The following is a 17,749-nucleotide window of genomic DNA, read 5'->3' as shown; positions in this document are numbered from 1 at the left end:
AAGTTAGACCACGTGCAACTCACCATCAACCGAGCTGATAAGATGAATGCCAATTCATGAATCACATCTTCAAATTAAATCAGCCTTCCTGTCGTCAGGTGGAAGGTCAACTTGCTTCCACCGCTGAATGTCTATTGCAGTACACCACAGACACACTTGTTTGTTGAAACAGTTCACTGTTGATAGATACCATTTGGTAAAGAGTTAGCTTACATTTATCCCATTCATTCATTTATTTATTTCTGAAGGGCTCATCCTCACAAGGTTTGAGGGGGGTGCTGGAGCCTATCCCAGCTAACTACGGGCACCAGGCGGGGAGACCTTGAATCGATGGCCTGCCAATTACAGGCCACAAGGAGACAGACAACCATTCACGCTCACACACATAACTATGGGCAATTTAGAGTGTTATTGGAATGTGGGAGTAAACTGGAGTACCTGGAGAAAACCCACACAAGACCGGGGAGAACATGACAACTCCACATAGTGAGAACCGACCTGGGATCGAACCCCTGACCCCAGAACTGTGCGGTCGATGCGCTAACCACTCGTCCACCGGACTGCCACATTTATACCATTACTTTTCAAATGATAAGTCATTAGCGTCCATTGATATTGATGCAGGTTCTTGGCAGTGAATGGGTTAACAAAGTCTGCACCTTCTCAAGTTTTCAGGAATCTGTTTTAATGCTATCCTGTTCCCACAGGCTACTATAACATTTCAGCGTTTTGCTTATTACTTTAAATTCCATAGACATGTTTGCCACTGAACAGTTTATTGCTAACTTCAAGCATTTGCTATCTGTCCATGCTGAAATATAGCATTTGAGTTGTTCAAAAGTTCCAAGTAAAAAAATTCATATTTGCTCAAACTAGTCAAGTAAAATATGTTCAACCTAAGACCAAGGACTCATTATTCAGGTCTTAAGTCAAAAGCAACTTTTGTTGAGGTAATTGCTCATTTATGTTAAATGAGCAATTAGCATGCGCTAATTTGCCAAGAAATTTAAACACAATAAAATTACAATCACCTTCTCTTGAATCATAAAATCATTCAGTATAAAGTGACCAATTTTGCATGCTACAAAACTTTTCTTTTCTACGTAATATATTCTCATTCTAATATTTTGTGTAACCTTGTGTATACTGTACAGCAATGCGAGTAGCCTAACAGAACCAGCCATGATGGGCACCGAATTCCTGTGTGACTGATTGTGATAATAAAAAAAGGCTCGTCCTATGTAATGAAGGCGGTGACTGTGAAAAGAGCCGAAAAGTGCCGCTCCTTGTAAGAATCAACGCAAGCACACATTTGCTCACAGATGCACAAAGGATTGTATCCATAGACAGTAAAGAAAAACTAGACATAAGCGCAGTGGATGTTACCCAGAGTGTTTGCCTGCTCCCATTGCTCTTTACTGTACAGGCCGTTGCTGTGACAGCGGTCATGTTTTTCTCAGCGTTTGTGAAGCCCAAATTTTGGGGGTATGTGCTCTCTAGGCAGTCAATGTGTGGGAACGTGGATGGGGCAACTGTAAGCATACAGTGACACCTCGCTACGTCGCGCCTCAGTTCTCGCTGCTTCACTACATCGCGGATTTTTTTCTGGGGAAATGTTTTTTAATTTTTTTTATTCAATCATTCATCTTCCATATCGCCCATCCTTGAAAGGGTTGCGGGGGTTGCTGGAGCCTAACCCCCCATTAACCACGATGATCGAGGTTTTATTGTATACCGACTGTCGCCATCAGCAGGAGCTGGTAAAATGTTGCATATTGGGGCCAAACTTTCACCTCTGGTAGAAAGACCCTTGCGTTTTTATACGTACCCTTAAGTTTTTCTAGAAACTTCTGCTCTGAAAATTAAGCAAATACCAAACATCAAACCAGCTTCAGCTACCTCAGACTGACAGAGTACTCATATACAGTGGTACCTCGACATACGAGTACCCCAACATACGAGCAATTTGAGTTACGACTAACATTTTGAGCAGATATTTATCTTGCGATACGAGACAAATTTTGATATACGAGCAGACAGCGGACGCGAGAGGCTGCTCATAAGAACATCATGGGCACTGTTTCTCTCCCCGCAACTCCCTCGTGTAATGTCTTTGTGGTCGCAACTCCCTCTTTGTAATGTCTCTGTGAGCACTGGGCGGAGCGTTGCATTTTTTCAGTGTTTTTCCCCGTTAGCCCGTTAGCTCTCGTTGGCGGAGCGATCGCTAATACAAGACTACTTCTCGTTGGCAAGTGGTCGTGCGTTATCCTATTGTGAGGACATTTGTGTGCATCATTCTGGGAATATTTTGAAGGGAATACAAAATCAAATAACTCTCGATATTGATTAAAAGTCAGTGTGGAGGCGGTGCAAATAGAGCCAACCCGGGAGAAGAAAGGTATCAAAATGTCAAACAAAATTAAAATTACGTTTAGTGTTAGGTTAGATTAAATTTATCATCAGATTTCATCCACAAGATTTCATCCACAAAAAATGACAAATAAAATGATCATGAAATAGTGTGGCGAACAAGGCAAATAAGCTTTTAGCTTCAATCACATTAATAAAATAAAAATGGAAAGGCAATAGTGACAGTTTACAATTGAATGTCCATATAAACTGGTCTATTTTAAAACTGGAGCAACTTTTTCCAAACACTCCTGGGTCTTTCTTTTGTAAGACAAAAGTTTGGATCTTTATTCTAACACGCCTAGCAGGAAGTCATCACATCACTCCCTAGTTGCTGAACTTGAGTGTTTCACGCCGTTGTGAGAGCAAAGTTTGAAAATGTTGACGTTTTGTAATGCATTGCGGCACTACCTACTTAGAGTTAGCAAAGAGAAAATTCAAATCAAAAACTTCCCTATTCCCACAGCAAATGTGAGGTAATAGAGTTCATCCCAAATATTGACATTGTTGCCTCAATGGGGGATGTTGCGATCGGCTTCCTGCCAATCAGACGCCTTTATTTGGAACACTCATGTCCAAGCGGAAAGGTCGCTCAGTCAGTCAATCAGTTGCATTAGCATTTGACATGGTTAACGATTCCCTTGGTAACTGCCTTAAAATGTAGAACATGGTTCCCCCAATTTTTTTTTTCTATTATTGCTACATTTCACTCTAAATATCTATTTTCAACTCTAAAATGTATCATTTGTTTGTGGAAAAAAATAGAACTAGCTATCTAACCAAGTTATCTAAATAAATTTTGATCTGTTTACAAAAAAACACATTTTTCTGAGACAGTTGTAATATGATGTTATAAGTCAGTTTAATGATGGAAGGAAATCATATTTTAAAAACTTAAAATATATTCTCATAATGTTCTCATTTACTCTAAAAACAATCGGATATATTATTTGGAGAAAAATAGCCTTTTGTTACAGATGAATAGGATAATGTATAAATACCATATTTTCCGCATTATAAGGCGTACCTAAAAGCCTCCAAAAGCTGATATGTGCCTTATAATCCAGTGCGCCTTACAGTGGGGCAAATAAGTATTTAGTCAACCACCAATTGTACAAGTTCTCCTACTTGAAAAGATAAGAAAGGCCTGTAATTGTCAACATGGGTAAACCTCAACCATGATAGACAGAATGTGGAAGAAAACCCCCCAGAAAATCACACAATTAGAGTGGAAAATAAGTATTTGGTCACCTACAAACAAGCAAGATTTCTGGCTGTCAAAGAGGTCTAACTTCTTCTAACGAGGTCTCCACTCGTTACCTGTATTGATAGCATCTGTTTTAACTCATTGTCGGTATAAAAGACACCTGTCCACAACCTCAGTCTCTCACACTTCAAACTCCATTATGGCCAAGACCAAATAGCTGTCGAAGGACACCAGAGACCAAATTGTAGACCTGCACCAGGCTGGGAAGACTGAATCTCACCCTGTGGCGTCAAAATGATAACAAGAATGGTGAGCAAAAATCCCAGAACCACACGGGGGACCTAGTGAATGACCTACAGAGAGCTGGGACCACTGTAACAAAGGCTACTATCAGTAACACAATGCGCCACCAGGGACTCAAATCCTGCACTGCCAGATGTGTCCCCCTGCTGAAGCCAGTACACATCCAGGCCCGTCTGCGGTTCGCTAGAGAGCATTTGGATGATCTAGAAGAGGACTGGAAGAATGTGTTATGGTCAGAAGAAACCAAAATAGAACTTTTTTGGTAGAAACACAGGTTCTTGTGTTTGGAGGAGAAAGAATACTTAATTGCATCCGAAGAACACCATACCCACTGTGAAGCATGAGGGTGGAAACATCATGCTTTGGGGATGTTTTTCTGCAAAGGGACCAGGACGACTGATCTGTGTAAAGGAAAGAATGAATGGGGCCATGTATCGAGAGATTTTGAGTGAAAATCTCCTTCCATCAGGAAAGACATTGAAGATGAGACGTGGCTGGGTCTTTCAGCATGACAGTGATCCCAAACACACAGCCAGGGCAACAAAGGAGTGGCTTTGTAAGAGGCATTTCAAGGTCCTGGAGTGGCCTAGCCAGTCTCCAGATCTCAACCCCATAGAAAATCTGTGGAGGGAGTTGAAAGTTCGTGTTGCCCAACGACAGCCCCAAAACATCACTGCTCTAGAGGAGATCTGCATGGAGGAATGGCCCAAAATACCAGCAACAGTGTGTGAAAAGCTTGTGAAGAGTTACAGAAAACGTATGGCCTCCGTTATTGCCACCAAAGGGTACATAAAGTATTGAGATGAACTTTTGGTATTGACCAAATACTTATTTTCCACCATGATTTGCAAAGAAATTCTTTAAAGATCAAACAATGCAATTTTCAGTTTTTTTTCCACATTCTGTCTCTCATGGTTGAGGTTTACCCATATTGATAATTACAGGCCTCTCTAATCTTTTCAAGTAGGATAACTTACACAATTGGTGGATGACTAAATACTTATTTGCCCCACTGTATATATGGAAGAATATTAAAATTGTTATCACAATAAAATGAAAAAAAATCAGTCGATAGGGTACATCATCCTCTACAGGTCTCGCAACTACGGTAAGCAGACTGCGACTTAATTTTCCCCCATGCGCGGTTCATGCTGGGATATGTAGTTCTTTTGACAATACACCCAGTATGACGTGGAGCACACCAATTCGGTGCTCGCCGTCATTCTGGGTGGATTGACAAAAGAACACCAGCCGCTAGATTGGCGTCAACAGAGCATTCAAAGCTAGACAGCGAACTATATATTATATATGGATCAATATTGAGCCGCAACAGCTCTTGCAACTACGACAAGCAGCCCCCGACTCTATTTCCCCCATAGAAGTAGTGCGCAGTGAATGCTGGGATATATAGTTATTTTGTCAACCGATTCACAGCAGCCGTCATTTACTAGTCACTAATCACCCCTGGGCCATCTAAGGCATGAGCCCAGGAAAAAAAATTTGACATGATGACAGTGACCGTAAAAGTGACAATGCTAGATATGCTAAAGGCGGGCAATAAGTATGCCCATGCAGCAGGAATTTAAGGCATAAATTAATCTACTATGCATTATATTACGTAAGAAGAAGCGAACATTTGGAAAACGGCAACAATATCCTTTTGCGAAGAAACCAAGCGAATGGAAACCACTAGGAATAAAAAAAATGAACCAGCATTATTATCATTGATTTACCCCGTAGCTCAGTTGGTAGCCAACCTTAACTGTCCCCATTTTCAGAACCACTGACAGAAAGAGATAATTTTTAACGTCGATGACGGATCCAGAAAATTCGAGGGGGAAAATACAGCCGTACCTCTACTTATAAAAATAATTGATACCATCACTTTTTTTGTAACTTGAAAATTTCGTAAGTAGGTGTACTTTATGTGCAAATTATCTAATTCGTTCCACGGTCCTCACACAACTATCAACTAAGCCCTTTAAAATTGGTCCAAGTGTCCCTATTTTGTGTGAAAGATGTGAGGAAACACAAAAACGAGATCAAATTAAATGGAAATGATTTATTAATGTCTTAAAATAAATAAAGCATATGAAAATGTGCCTTGCACCGCTGAAATAGTTCCCTCCGAGGCCGCTATGGGAGACGTAATAACCATGTTTGTTCACCAGATGCCGGCAAGAGCCCGTTCTACCAGGCCCAAAAGCCGTCCACTTTGTACTACATTTTAGACTTTTACCTCTGCCCTGTGTGTGTGAAAAGATGTGCCGCATTGCATTTGTACGGTTTTTAATCGCTTAACAAGAGGAATTGCAATCATTAATAAGGGGAGCATTTAGTCGAGGTGGACAGGTATGTAAGAAAGAATCCTTAAATGGATAGTGGTTGTTGTGAGACAACCGATTTAATTTATTTGAATGCTTTTATTGTCATAATATGAGATAGAATGAGAGCCCAGTAGAGGGTAGCAATGTTCTAAAGTGAGAATCAATGCATCCGCGACAATATTTTCAAAATAAAATAACGGATAAGGAAATACATGTACTTTTTGGGGGATTTTGTAACTTGGATCTTTTTCATATCTCTCGTCACTCATTTGCATATACAAAATTTCGTAACATGAAAATTTTGCACCTAGAGGCATTCGTAAGTAGAGGTAACACTGTAAACTGATTTCTTCTAAACCTCTTACAAGGTCAAGCAAAAGCCCACCATAATACTTCATTATCCTCTTATCCTGTAGGAGCTAATTATATCAATCCAACAGCATTTGTTTGGAAATGGATAAGTGTCGCTCAAATTCTGTGTGCAATGTGTTAAAAAAAATGTAAACAAAATATTTCTTGCAAGATCTTTGTAGTCTTAATTGAAAACTGGGCCCTCCACGTGTGAGAACTTAACTCTGTTTACAAAGCCATCAGAAGAAGCATTTTTGGTCTCACGTTGGCGCTTAAGGACATAAGAGTCAGTTATTTGCCCTTTAATAACCCAGTGATTGTGCATTTGTTCTACTAATGGACTATGCTATATGATTGCTGAAATAAGCGCCACATAATGAAAAACATTATTTGCCTCGGCTTGTACAGAATCTCAAACGAAGGAGTTATATCAGGCTCAAAAACAGAGCGCATGATACGTGTACATCAAGGTGGAGCTAACAAGGTTTATTCCAGCTAAACATCACATTAGCCAGACTACATAAAAAAAACCTCAACTAATTACAGTCATAGTCTAGGAGAATACATTGATACCAACCTATTATTACAATCTTGGTCATTCCATCAGCTGATGAGCAGAGAGATTAGTTGTTATTCTTTTTAATGAGAAGGGACAAACAATCCGGCTCCATTGTTTGCTTCTGAGATATAAACAGCTTGGGCTATTATATAAAAGCTGCGATGAGTAAAACACAGGAAACACTGTTAACAAGGATCTGTTTCACATGATATTGTGTATTTGTGTGGGTGTGGATGTCAAGGCTGGAAACCAAGGTTTATTAAGTTCATAGAATTGATTGGAATGTGCTACTAACATGGTGTTTGAATTATGAGCAGTATATCTTAAAATGCATATTGAAAATGGACCGCCCCTGGTATGTTTTCCAGGTGGTCCACAAAAATATATTTATGGTCTCAAACATGATTACAAACAAAACAAATCTAAATACTTAAATACTATTATATTTATAGCATTTGACCAGTTTTGAACACGACCATTTTTTTAAAGAGAAATATATGCTATACGCCAAAGGTTATGTAAATGCATGATAGTTTGTGATCAGCATGAAAAACTGTAGTCAAATTGAATACTCTTTATTTTCTAAGAACAGCGATTATATGCTCATATCCTTTTTTCCCCATTTCATTTTCTGAAGCGCTTTATCCTCCTAAGGGTTACGGGGGGGTGCTGGAGCCTATCCCAGCTGACTTTGGGCTAGAGGCGGGGGACAACCTGAATCCGTGGCCAGCTGATCACAGTGCTCATATCCTGTTTATGCATTTTAAGAGAGATATAGTCAATTTGGGCTCAGCGGGTGAGTGGCTAGCGCGTCAGGTTCACAGCTCTGGCGGCCTGGGTTCAAATCCAGGTCGGTCCACCTGTGTGGAATTTACATGGTCTACCCGGGCCTGTGTGGGTTTTCTTCGGGTACTCCGGTTTCTTCCCACATTCCAAAAACATGCATGGTGGGTATGCTGATTGGACATTCTAAATTGCCCCTAGGTATGAGTGTGAGAGTGAATGGTTATCCATCGTTATCCGCCTCCTCGTGCCCTGGGATCGGCTGGCCATCGATTCAGGGTGTCCCCCGCCTCTGGCCCCGAGTTAGCTGGGATAGGCTCCAGCACCCCCCGTGGGCCTAATGAGGATAAAGCGGTTCTGAAAATGAATGAAAAAACTGTCAATTTGCACCCAGACAGCCATACGAGTCAACTACAAAGAAGATGTTAACTTACTAGCCAAGTGTGACTATGAGAGTACCTGGTGGCTATGAGGCAGGTTTAACTGGGCTTTCTCATACAGAATCAATATGAGGTCAGTCCAATTGGTTACTCAATAGACCGGAATCCAAACACTTTGCAGTTAAAGTCAGGAGGGGGTTATGTCACATTCTGAGGACAATAATCCCCTGTTTCTTGTATTACCATGTTTTTTAAAATTAAAACAACAGGGCTAAACTCGAGTTTTCAGACTGTTGGATTTTAGGGAATTCCTCAAAGACAACATCCGTCAAAGTAAACTTAAGAATGTCGTAGGTAGTAAATGAACAAACAAGGCTTTCAAGTACTCTTAGGCTATTAGTGTAAATTTAGTGCACTGTCCTTTACAGTCATTACCGGTGGTCCACCATGAAATGCTACACATAGCAGGGGTTAATAGAGGCTTGATATCAAATGCTAACAAATATAAACAGGAAGAACAGAACAGTCATAGCAAGGTAGTGCTGTTGGGTGTGTGTGAAAATGTAGTTCGTTTTTGTTTGGGGTGGGGGATGGATCGCATTTCCGTGGGATGCAGATTGATCTAGGATTAATGTCATCTGGCATATCGTCAATATATTACATTCAAAGATAAAACATTGGTTCGAGCTACATTCAGGTTTATGGTGTGTTATTTATTAACTGCCTTCTATCTGTTAGTACTGTGAAATGCTAGTTAGCATCAGTGTCAGGTGAAAATTAGTTGAGTATTTTGAAAGTTGTTAATCCACTCATATTATGGTGTTGTAATATAGATAGTCCATGGGATGTAACTTGATCTTTTTTAAGTTGTAGGGATACATGTGTATATCAGCAATAAAAAGTCACACAACATTGTTAGCTTGAGAGAACCCGCGATATGTTCCATGTATTGAGAAAATAATTGTGTAATTGGACGTTTAGAAAGTATCTTTTTTTGTTTGCAGGAAAATGGCACAAGCAGGAGCGCAAGAAAAATATCAGTAGCTAAAATTCCCCTTTGTCATGTGTCTGAAGTAATGGGACTTCTGTCGTTATTTTTTTTTCTCTGAAGGGGTAATATTTAAATATAATCTATATATAACAAATGTATTAATATGTCAAGTAATGTACTCACAATCACAATAGCCCTTCTTTGCTTGATTTTGATTTAAAAAAAGAGACCTGTGCAGTACAAAAACGGTGAAGTAAACATGATGAAAATGAAGATTTACTACATGTCATCGAGAGCTCTATCCCAATTCAGGTAATGCCTTTTCACCAGATTTGAGAGGCATTGGATCATCAATGCAATCTTCAGGAGGCGTCATAGGGGCAAGCAGGAGGAGTTTTGGGCGCACAAGGAACATGGTGATGGGGAGTTGTGACTGCTGTTTTTTTGTACAAACACATGACATCGCCAACATGATTGCCAAATTTGATGGCTCTGACCATGCTGTCATCAATCCAAAGCAAAGCTGGAATGATCTCGCCGCCTTCTTCCTCATTTTTCTTTTTTGAGTTGAGTGGGCAACCGCTGCCCTCTCCTTCCGTTTTTCAGTGCGAATTTTGACAGTTTTATAAACTTTTTTTTTATTTGGGAAAATACCGTGATGCACTAAAGGGCAAAGTGATGGATGAGGGATAACTGTAGTTTGGACACCTCTGGTCTAAGAGAAGGTAGGAATGTACCTGGCTGTGACCTACTTTGGCATATGAGTTTCCCTTGCTGTTAGATGGTTAAATGCAAAACATATATCTCAAGTTTCAAATTGTTGGCTTTAACAGGGGTCCCAAAACCGGTCCTCGAAGGCCGCTGTGGGTGCAGGTTTTTGTTCCAACCGATCCAGCACAGACACTTTGACCAATGAGATTTCTGCAGAAAACAAGAAGCACCTGACTGCAATCCACTGATTGCACTTGTAGGACACCAGATTGGTGAAAAGGTGTCCTCTTTCTGGGAAGGAATGAAAACCCGCACCCGCTGCGGCCTTTTGTGGAATAGTTTGGAGACCACTGTTAAAGCTGATTGATTCATGTCTGAGATTAAAGACTACATAGCCAATTTTCTTTCCATTTCAAGCAGTATCAGTTATCCATTGGACTTGCGCTATTTACATTGCAATGTAAATACTGGAAAAGGTGGACTTTCGGCTTAACAGTGGTTTAAATGGTGTACAATAAAATTGCTGTTAAATTTAAACAGTAATCACATTTTTCGCTTTTAAAATATATTTGCAATTTTTCTGTAAATATCGCCAAATAGACTTGATATAACTATCGCCCACTCTAAGCATATGTAAAAAAAAAATGCACGCAACGAGAACGCGGAAGTCAACGTGCGCGGAGCGATGTCACTCTGTGTGCTACTGCGGTGAAGCCGAATTCTGCCAGCGGGCATGAATGGGGAGACGATTCAGGAAGGTTTAGAGGCTTTTATGAATGAGCCCGGCGTCACGCTACCGCCGTGCAAGCACCCCCTCCGATGGCCTTCGGCACCATCAGAATAATCGACATTGCAGAGCCAAAATGGCGAACCAGCGTAACGTAAAAGTCTCCATGTTGGTCCGATAGAGAAGCCTCGTGTTTCCTCACTGTAGCATTTTAACAATCATTTTAGCTGCGAAATTTGGCTAGATATGACTTTTGTGAGAAAGACTGGACTTGTTTTCAAAACAAGCGTTTTTTTATGAATGGCGGTATGCAAATGAGACGCAATTGAGAAAGACATGGCGGGTGAGGCGTATCGGATATCTCATATCCTGTGAGACTTCCCCTTTCGGTTGAAGGCACCACGCACACACAGACGCACACGCACACACGCGAGATAAACCAAAATAACACAGGGACACCGATAGGATCACACGGCAGTGGTCTTTTATCGCGTTATGTGTTTGACGTAGCGAGATATTCGCGCAGGCACACCCGGGGGGATGTCGTCAAAACCTGGGGTCTCTTGGCCGGGGATACTTTCACAAAATGTTTCCGAATCACCCAAGCATTGCTTCCTCCAGCTCAAAAACTCTTCCTCTTCGATTTTCTCCAAACAAGGCGGCATTTTCACGCTACCAAACGCAGCCACAACTGTTAGCCCCATGTTGTTTTATTAACGGAAGGTATTTAAAGAAAAGTAATTTAGAGCAAGTTGAGCGAGGGGAGGGGGAGGGGGTTGGGGGTAAAATGGAGGGGTGTTGGAGGAGGGGGTTGTATATGGCTACTTACTCGTTTGGGTGTGTTTCTTCTATCATGTTTCCTCGTTTCACCTTAGGTCACGTAGCTCGTCTGATGTGTTCTTCTTTGGCCCCGTCATCGTGTTGATTCCCGCTACAAATCCACATTTTTCACCAAAATATCCTCAAGTCTTTTGTGTGTAGTGTGAGACCCCTCTTCCTTTCTCTTCACCTCCCTCCTTTCTCGTTGCTTTTCGACAGCAAATTTCGACCCCCTCCTCCAAAGATATCCTCCAACTTTTTTTTTGCAGGCCAGCAGGTTGTGGTTCGTCCGACGCAAGCCTTCCCTAACCCCGCCTTACTGGACAATATGGACTCGCCCTCAGGTGCTGTCTGGTCGTCGGATTTGCACCTTTGCTCACCAGGCAAAATGGTCTCCACACGACAGCCAGGCGCCGATGATGGTGGGTAGAATGTATAAATCGCGCCGTAGTCGCTGTATGGTGGCCCCGCTAGAGCCCCATCTTTCGCCTTGCTACTCCATATTGGATTGCGAGGCAGACAGGCAAGCAGCTCGAGTCGCTTCAGCGATGCAGGGGGAGGAGGGAGGAAGAGGGAACAGGGCGGAAGTTGTGACGCAGGGATCCAGTTTAGTGAACCACCACTACCCCCACCCCACACCCCTTTCTAACACATTGTGCACTAAACAGAGCTGCCAACCTCCGTCGACCCCATTTCAGGAGTACCCTTGTCCCATTTCCGGGGGTTTCCGGAGTGAATGCGATTCGTGCAAAATCGATCTCATCTCATCTCATTTTCTGAACGTTTTATTCTGGAGTCAATCCCAGCTGTATCCGGGCCAGAGGCGGGGGACACCCTGAATCGGTGGCCGACCAATCTCAGGGCACAAGGAGATGGACAACCATGCACACTCACACTCATACCTAGGGGCAATTTAGAGTGTTCAATCAGCCTACCATGCAAGTTTTTGGAATGTGGGAGAAAACTAGAATACCAAGAGAAAAGCCACACAAGCCCGGTAAGAACATGCAAACTCCACATAGGTGGACCGACCAGGATTTGAAACCAGGACTCCAGAGCTGTGAGGCCGACGCGATAACCACTCAGCCCTCCGGGCCGCCCCAGAAGACAATGTCTCCGTGTTAAACCCGCAGCTATTAAGTAGCGCACACATGCCGCCTACTGGCGAACTTGTAACCTACAACAGGGGGGTCCAAACTATTCAACAAAGGGCCGCAGTGGGTGCGGGTTTTCATTCCAACCCATCAAGAGGGACACATTTTTACCAATCTGGTGTCCTACAAGTGCAATCAGTGGATTGCAGTCAGGTGCTTCTAGTTTTCTGCAGAAATCTCATTGGTCAAAGTGTCTGTGCTGGATCGGTTGGAACAAAAACCTGCACCCACAGCGCCCCAGAGGACTGCTTTGGCCACCCCAACCTCGTGTAGTGTAGTAGTACTATATAGTACTTTAAATTTATTGTGCACGGGATGGCGCAAATAAAACCACAGAGGACAATATACATTTGGGTTAATGGTTAATTTTGAAAGATGTTCGTGTAAATAAACTAAACATTTTGAATGGAAATAAAAGACAGGAATATGTTCATCCCCAAAGATTACAGCTGTTTCAGTATAAAATTTGGAGAACTGAGTCTTTTAAACTTTAAGAAGAGACGAGTTTCCGTACAGATCACAAATATCTACAAGACAATTACAACTATTTTAATTATTTTTATTAATATTTTTAAAGTACAAACACTCAGAATTACATGAGCAAATATGGTAGGGAGTGTCAAATTTTGCCAACTTTTACATTTGTTTAATCAGACATTGTTCAGCTTCAATTTTAAGTATACAAAAAGAGGTTTATAATTATGCCATGAATACAACTTTTAGTTCAACGTATTATTAGAAAAATAACATAAAACAGGTATTCATATTTGTACACAAAAATCACTGAAGCCAAACATATTTTCAAAACAAGGGGAATGTTTGGTAGTTGGTGCCAAAAAACAATAACAACAACAAAAAAAACACCAAAACATAGATACATTTCTGGAGCCTATGCTAACCCTACAAAAGAAGGTCCGAACCTGGGAATGAATCCTCGATCTCAGAACAGTGAAAATGTTGTGCTAACCACTCTATCCACAGGGCCACAATCTGAAAAACAATTATGCAAAAAATGATACCAACCTATTTTTGGGGTTGTTTTTTGTTAATTATTTTTAAAACTGTCTGTTTTTCTAAGTATAATTAAAGAATATAAGTAATGAGACACTGGTGGAAACACTAGGTAATCAGGGATGAAAGGGGAAGAGCAAGTGTCCTAAAATCAGGAAAGTCATGATTTCAAAATAAAACAGGAACCAAGGCCAACAACCTCACCACGGTGTGACAGAACGCCTCCGTCTAGGGCCGGCTACCAGAGGGTACAGGCTGTTCAGGATGATCCCGGCGAGCAGCCGTTTGACTTTGTAAGTGGGAGCCCCATCTATGGTCAGGGGAAGAGGAGGGAGAGCCGGGAGGCTTGACTTTGCTGATGTGGAAGGTGGTGTGAACTGTGAGGGAATGAGGCAAGTTGCAGAGCCGACGAGATTAGATATTGGAAAGGGCCCGACAAAATGGAGTGGTAGCTTCTTGGAGGTGTCTCGTGTTGGAGCAGACCGCGACAAAAGCACAAAACACAAGTTCCCCATTCCCCTTTTATCCGGAAATCATTCTCACAAAATTATTACAAATCACACTCATTTGTATAAACAATACCCCACATTACCGACCAGGCCTGGCAGACAGCACAAATGAAGAAAAGAAAAGAAAAAATCCAGCGGGAACGGATTTGATGTGGGCCTTCCTTGAGGAGCCCGCGCTCTGCCCTGGCCGATGAAATTAAATGCACGTTGGGCTTCCGAGCATTTGAAGAAGTCTCCATTCCATTATGGCTTCTTCATGTGTGGTCCTTCTCCTCTGTGAACCTTGTCCAGTCGCAATAAAGTTCCAAAGCAGTTTGCCTGCTAAAGCCACAAACAAGTCCATCTTTTTCTCCTTTCTTTTCGATGATCGAGCCTCACTCCTTTTATAGTCCATAGTTCATAGCTCGAGCACACGTGCCCCAAGTGGTAGCGCACTCCGGTCATGCCCGCACCAAGTGTCTTTTTTCTTTATATGACGAGCATCAATTAAGACAGTCCAATCAGCACGCACAAAGTTGGTGATCAAGAACAGTTCAACCATATGAGGGAAAGAAAACTTAGTGTACTATGAATATAAAAGAAAATACAACATTTTAAAAACAAACATTAACACATTATTGTTTATCTATTACAGAGGGCGCCTTGAGGGGCAGGTGCCTTGCATCAAGCCTGAGCCTCTGACCCGGCTGATAGGGTGGGGCTGGAGGCCGCTTACAGTCCACTGCTTTACTTCTTGGTGAAGCAGCACCTGCTGGTTAAAGCGTTCGGTCTGACCATTGGAAAAAGGGTAATAGTCCGAGGTCAGGCTGGCTACGGCTCTGATGAGGCGACAAAATTCTTTCCAGAAGCAGGACAATAACTGGGACCCCTGGTCTAAGACTCTTTGGGAATCCATGGATCTGAAGACAGCGTTATTTACGATTTCCACTGTTTATTTGGCCGTTGGCTGTGAAGTCAGGGCGATGAAACGGGCCATCTTGAAAAAGTGGTCTACCACAATGCAGACCATGGTGTTTCCTTGAGAGATTTGGAGCCCGGTGACAAAGTCCGATATTTCAGACTCATACGTGACCTGGTCGAAGACTTATTCCTGGCACAGAGAGAACAAGCTCTGATGAAATCCCAAAACCTCACTTACCATATAAGTCCACCAGAACCACTAGGAGATGGTATTCAGGGTGCTGTAGTCAACACAAGGCATCAACAAGCCATCCTTCTTGGCCACAATAAAGAACCCGGGTGCAGCTGCTGAGGAAGAATGGAGACTAAGCCCAGGATTGAGAGAGGTTTCTATGTATTATTTCATGGCCACCCTCTCTGGACCAGAGACTGAGTAAAGGTGACTCTTGGTAATAGTGGAGCCTGGGATCAGGTCTATGGTGAAGTCATTTGGTCTATGTGGTGGTAGTGATATGGCTTTGAACTGTCAAAATGTCAGGACTGGACTCGAGGCAGGACTCAGAGGATTTTGTATCTCAAAAAGGAATGTCTTTATTTATAAGCCCTTGTTCTAAGATGAGAAACAAGCACCATCCCCCCAAAAATCACCCCAAGGAAAAAAATGTCAGCACCAAAATAAACTTACTCCAATGAAGATAAATTTACTAACAAAAATTGCAAATAGGGAGGAAGAAATCTCATCTCATCTCATTTTCTGAACTGCTTTATCCTCATTAGGGTCGTGGGAGGGGGGGTGCTGGAGCCAATTCCAGCTGTATCTGGGCCAGAGGCTGGGGACACCCTGAATCGGTGGCCAGCCAATCACAGGGCACAAGGAGATGGACAACCATGCACAGTCACACCCATACCTAATGGAAATTTTGAGTCAATCAGCCTACCATGCATGTTTTTGGAATGTGGGAGGAAACCGGAGTACCCGGAGGAAACCCACACAGGCGGAGAACATGCAAACTCCACACAGGAGGACGTGACCTGGATTTGAACCCAGGACCCCATAGCTGTGAGGCCGATGCGGGAGGAAGAAATGTATAACAGAATCAAAGTGGCAAACTTAGGTTTCTTACAAAGGCAGTGGAGGTGACAGTGACAATGATCAAGGCTGGGGTGATGTTTAAACAGACAAAGACACTCTGGCAAGAGGAACATACACCATTTATTCATAAAAGGTAATGAGACACAGGTGGAAACAATAGGTAATCCGGAAAGAAAAGGGAAGGGCAAGTGACCTAAAATCATTAATGATTTAAAAATAAAACAGGAACTAAGGCCAACATCTTTACCACGGTCATCAATCAATGCTTACAAGATTCGTGCAATGTAAATTTGCATACACGTTTTGCTTATTACTACAGAAATACATCCATGTAAGAAAGGAGTTCTCTCCCAGTATGGGTAATATAGGTTAGAAGGTCACACCATCAGTCCTCGTGGAATCCGGGGGCATCAAAAAGTCTACGAAATAACCACTCCCCCCTCTGCACTTCCTGTTTTATCCGCTAGAGGGTAACATACACCCAAGGTGGGGTGTATGAGATTTCATTGAGATTTAATTTAAAGAATAATCTTTTTATTGAAATTTAAAATAGTAAAAGTTATTTCATTTCATTTTCTGAACCACTTTATCCTCACTAGGGTCGCGGGGGGTGGGTGCTGGATCTTATTCCAGCTGCCTTTGAGCATGAGGTGGGGGACACCCTGAATTGGTGGACAGCGAATTGCAGGGCACAAGGAGACAAACAACGCTCACACTTATACCTAGGGGCAATTCAGAGTGTCCATTCCACCTACCATGCATGTCTTTGGAATGTGGGAGGAAACCGAAGTGCCCGGAGAAAACCCACGCAGGCCGGAACATGCAAACTCCTCACAGGTGGACCGACCTGGATTTGAACCCTGGACCCCAAAGCTATGTTTACATAGCTTGGATGTGTTTTACTAATTTATATATATATATATATATATATATATATATATATATATATATATATATATATATATATATATATATATATATATATATATATATATATATATATATATATATATATATTCAGTGGCGGGCCGTCAGGGCCTTCAAGGCCTTCTCTGCTGGCCTAAGAAATATCTGAATCATATTATATTTTGTCCATCAATACTTATTATTCCAAATGGTCTGTTAGCTTGCTATATATATATCAATATTTATTAGTAAAACACATCCAAGCTATGTAATTTTTGAATATAAAACAGATGCTGTACAAACCACAACAATTTCAATATATAAATGCCAATAGTGTTTTATTCAATGGATTATCTATTTCAACATTTCTTTGACATATAAATTCATTTTTGGTTTAGTAAATGTTCGGGGGAGACCAGACGTATGCATCAAAGGCACATTTGTTTCATGGCCAAAAAGCTTACAGGCTAAATCATTTTGACATCTCCAGGAAATGGATGGAATTCAATGTCCTCTGAAGTGATATGGGAGCACCACTATGTGTAAGTGCGTGTGTGTTGCAGGTCAGCACCAAGGTCATCAGTGTTTAGTCTGTGGTTTTGGCCCCAG

At 41.8% G+C, this 17,749-nt stretch overlaps 1 protein-coding gene across 2 annotated transcripts in view; it reads right to left on the bottom strand.

Moving 5' to 3' along the window:
• The window catches only part of spred2b (sprouty related EVH1 domain containing 2b), a 39,338-nt gene extending 27,168 nt beyond the window's left edge, over window positions 1-12,170 (bottom strand). Inside the window, exons 1-2 of one of the 2 annotated variants that reach the window (XM_077613054.1) lie at window positions 11,578-12,170; window positions 7,175-7,312 (exon numbers count right to left, since the gene is read on the bottom strand). Coding sequence is in view for 1 of the 2 variants with exons in the window: in XM_077613053.1 (XP_077469179.1) it covers window positions 11,578-11,603 (26 nt within the window). In the remaining variant the exon portion in view is untranslated. The remainder of the gene's footprint in view (window positions 1-7,174; window positions 7,313-11,577) is intronic. The other variant, XM_077613053.1, reaches the window with a different exon arrangement.
• Window positions 12,171-17,749: the final 5,579 nt, after the last annotated feature.

The sequence above is a fragment of the Stigmatopora argus genome, chromosome 11 (genome assembly GCF_051989625.1).
Source record: "Stigmatopora argus isolate UIUO_Sarg chromosome 11, RoL_Sarg_1.0, whole genome shotgun sequence".
Classification (NCBI taxonomy): Eukaryota; Metazoa; Chordata; class Actinopteri; order Syngnathiformes; family Syngnathidae; genus Stigmatopora; species Stigmatopora argus.
The sequence above is the reverse complement of the archived record's forward strand: the minus strand, read 5'-3'. Positions and strand labels throughout refer to the sequence as shown.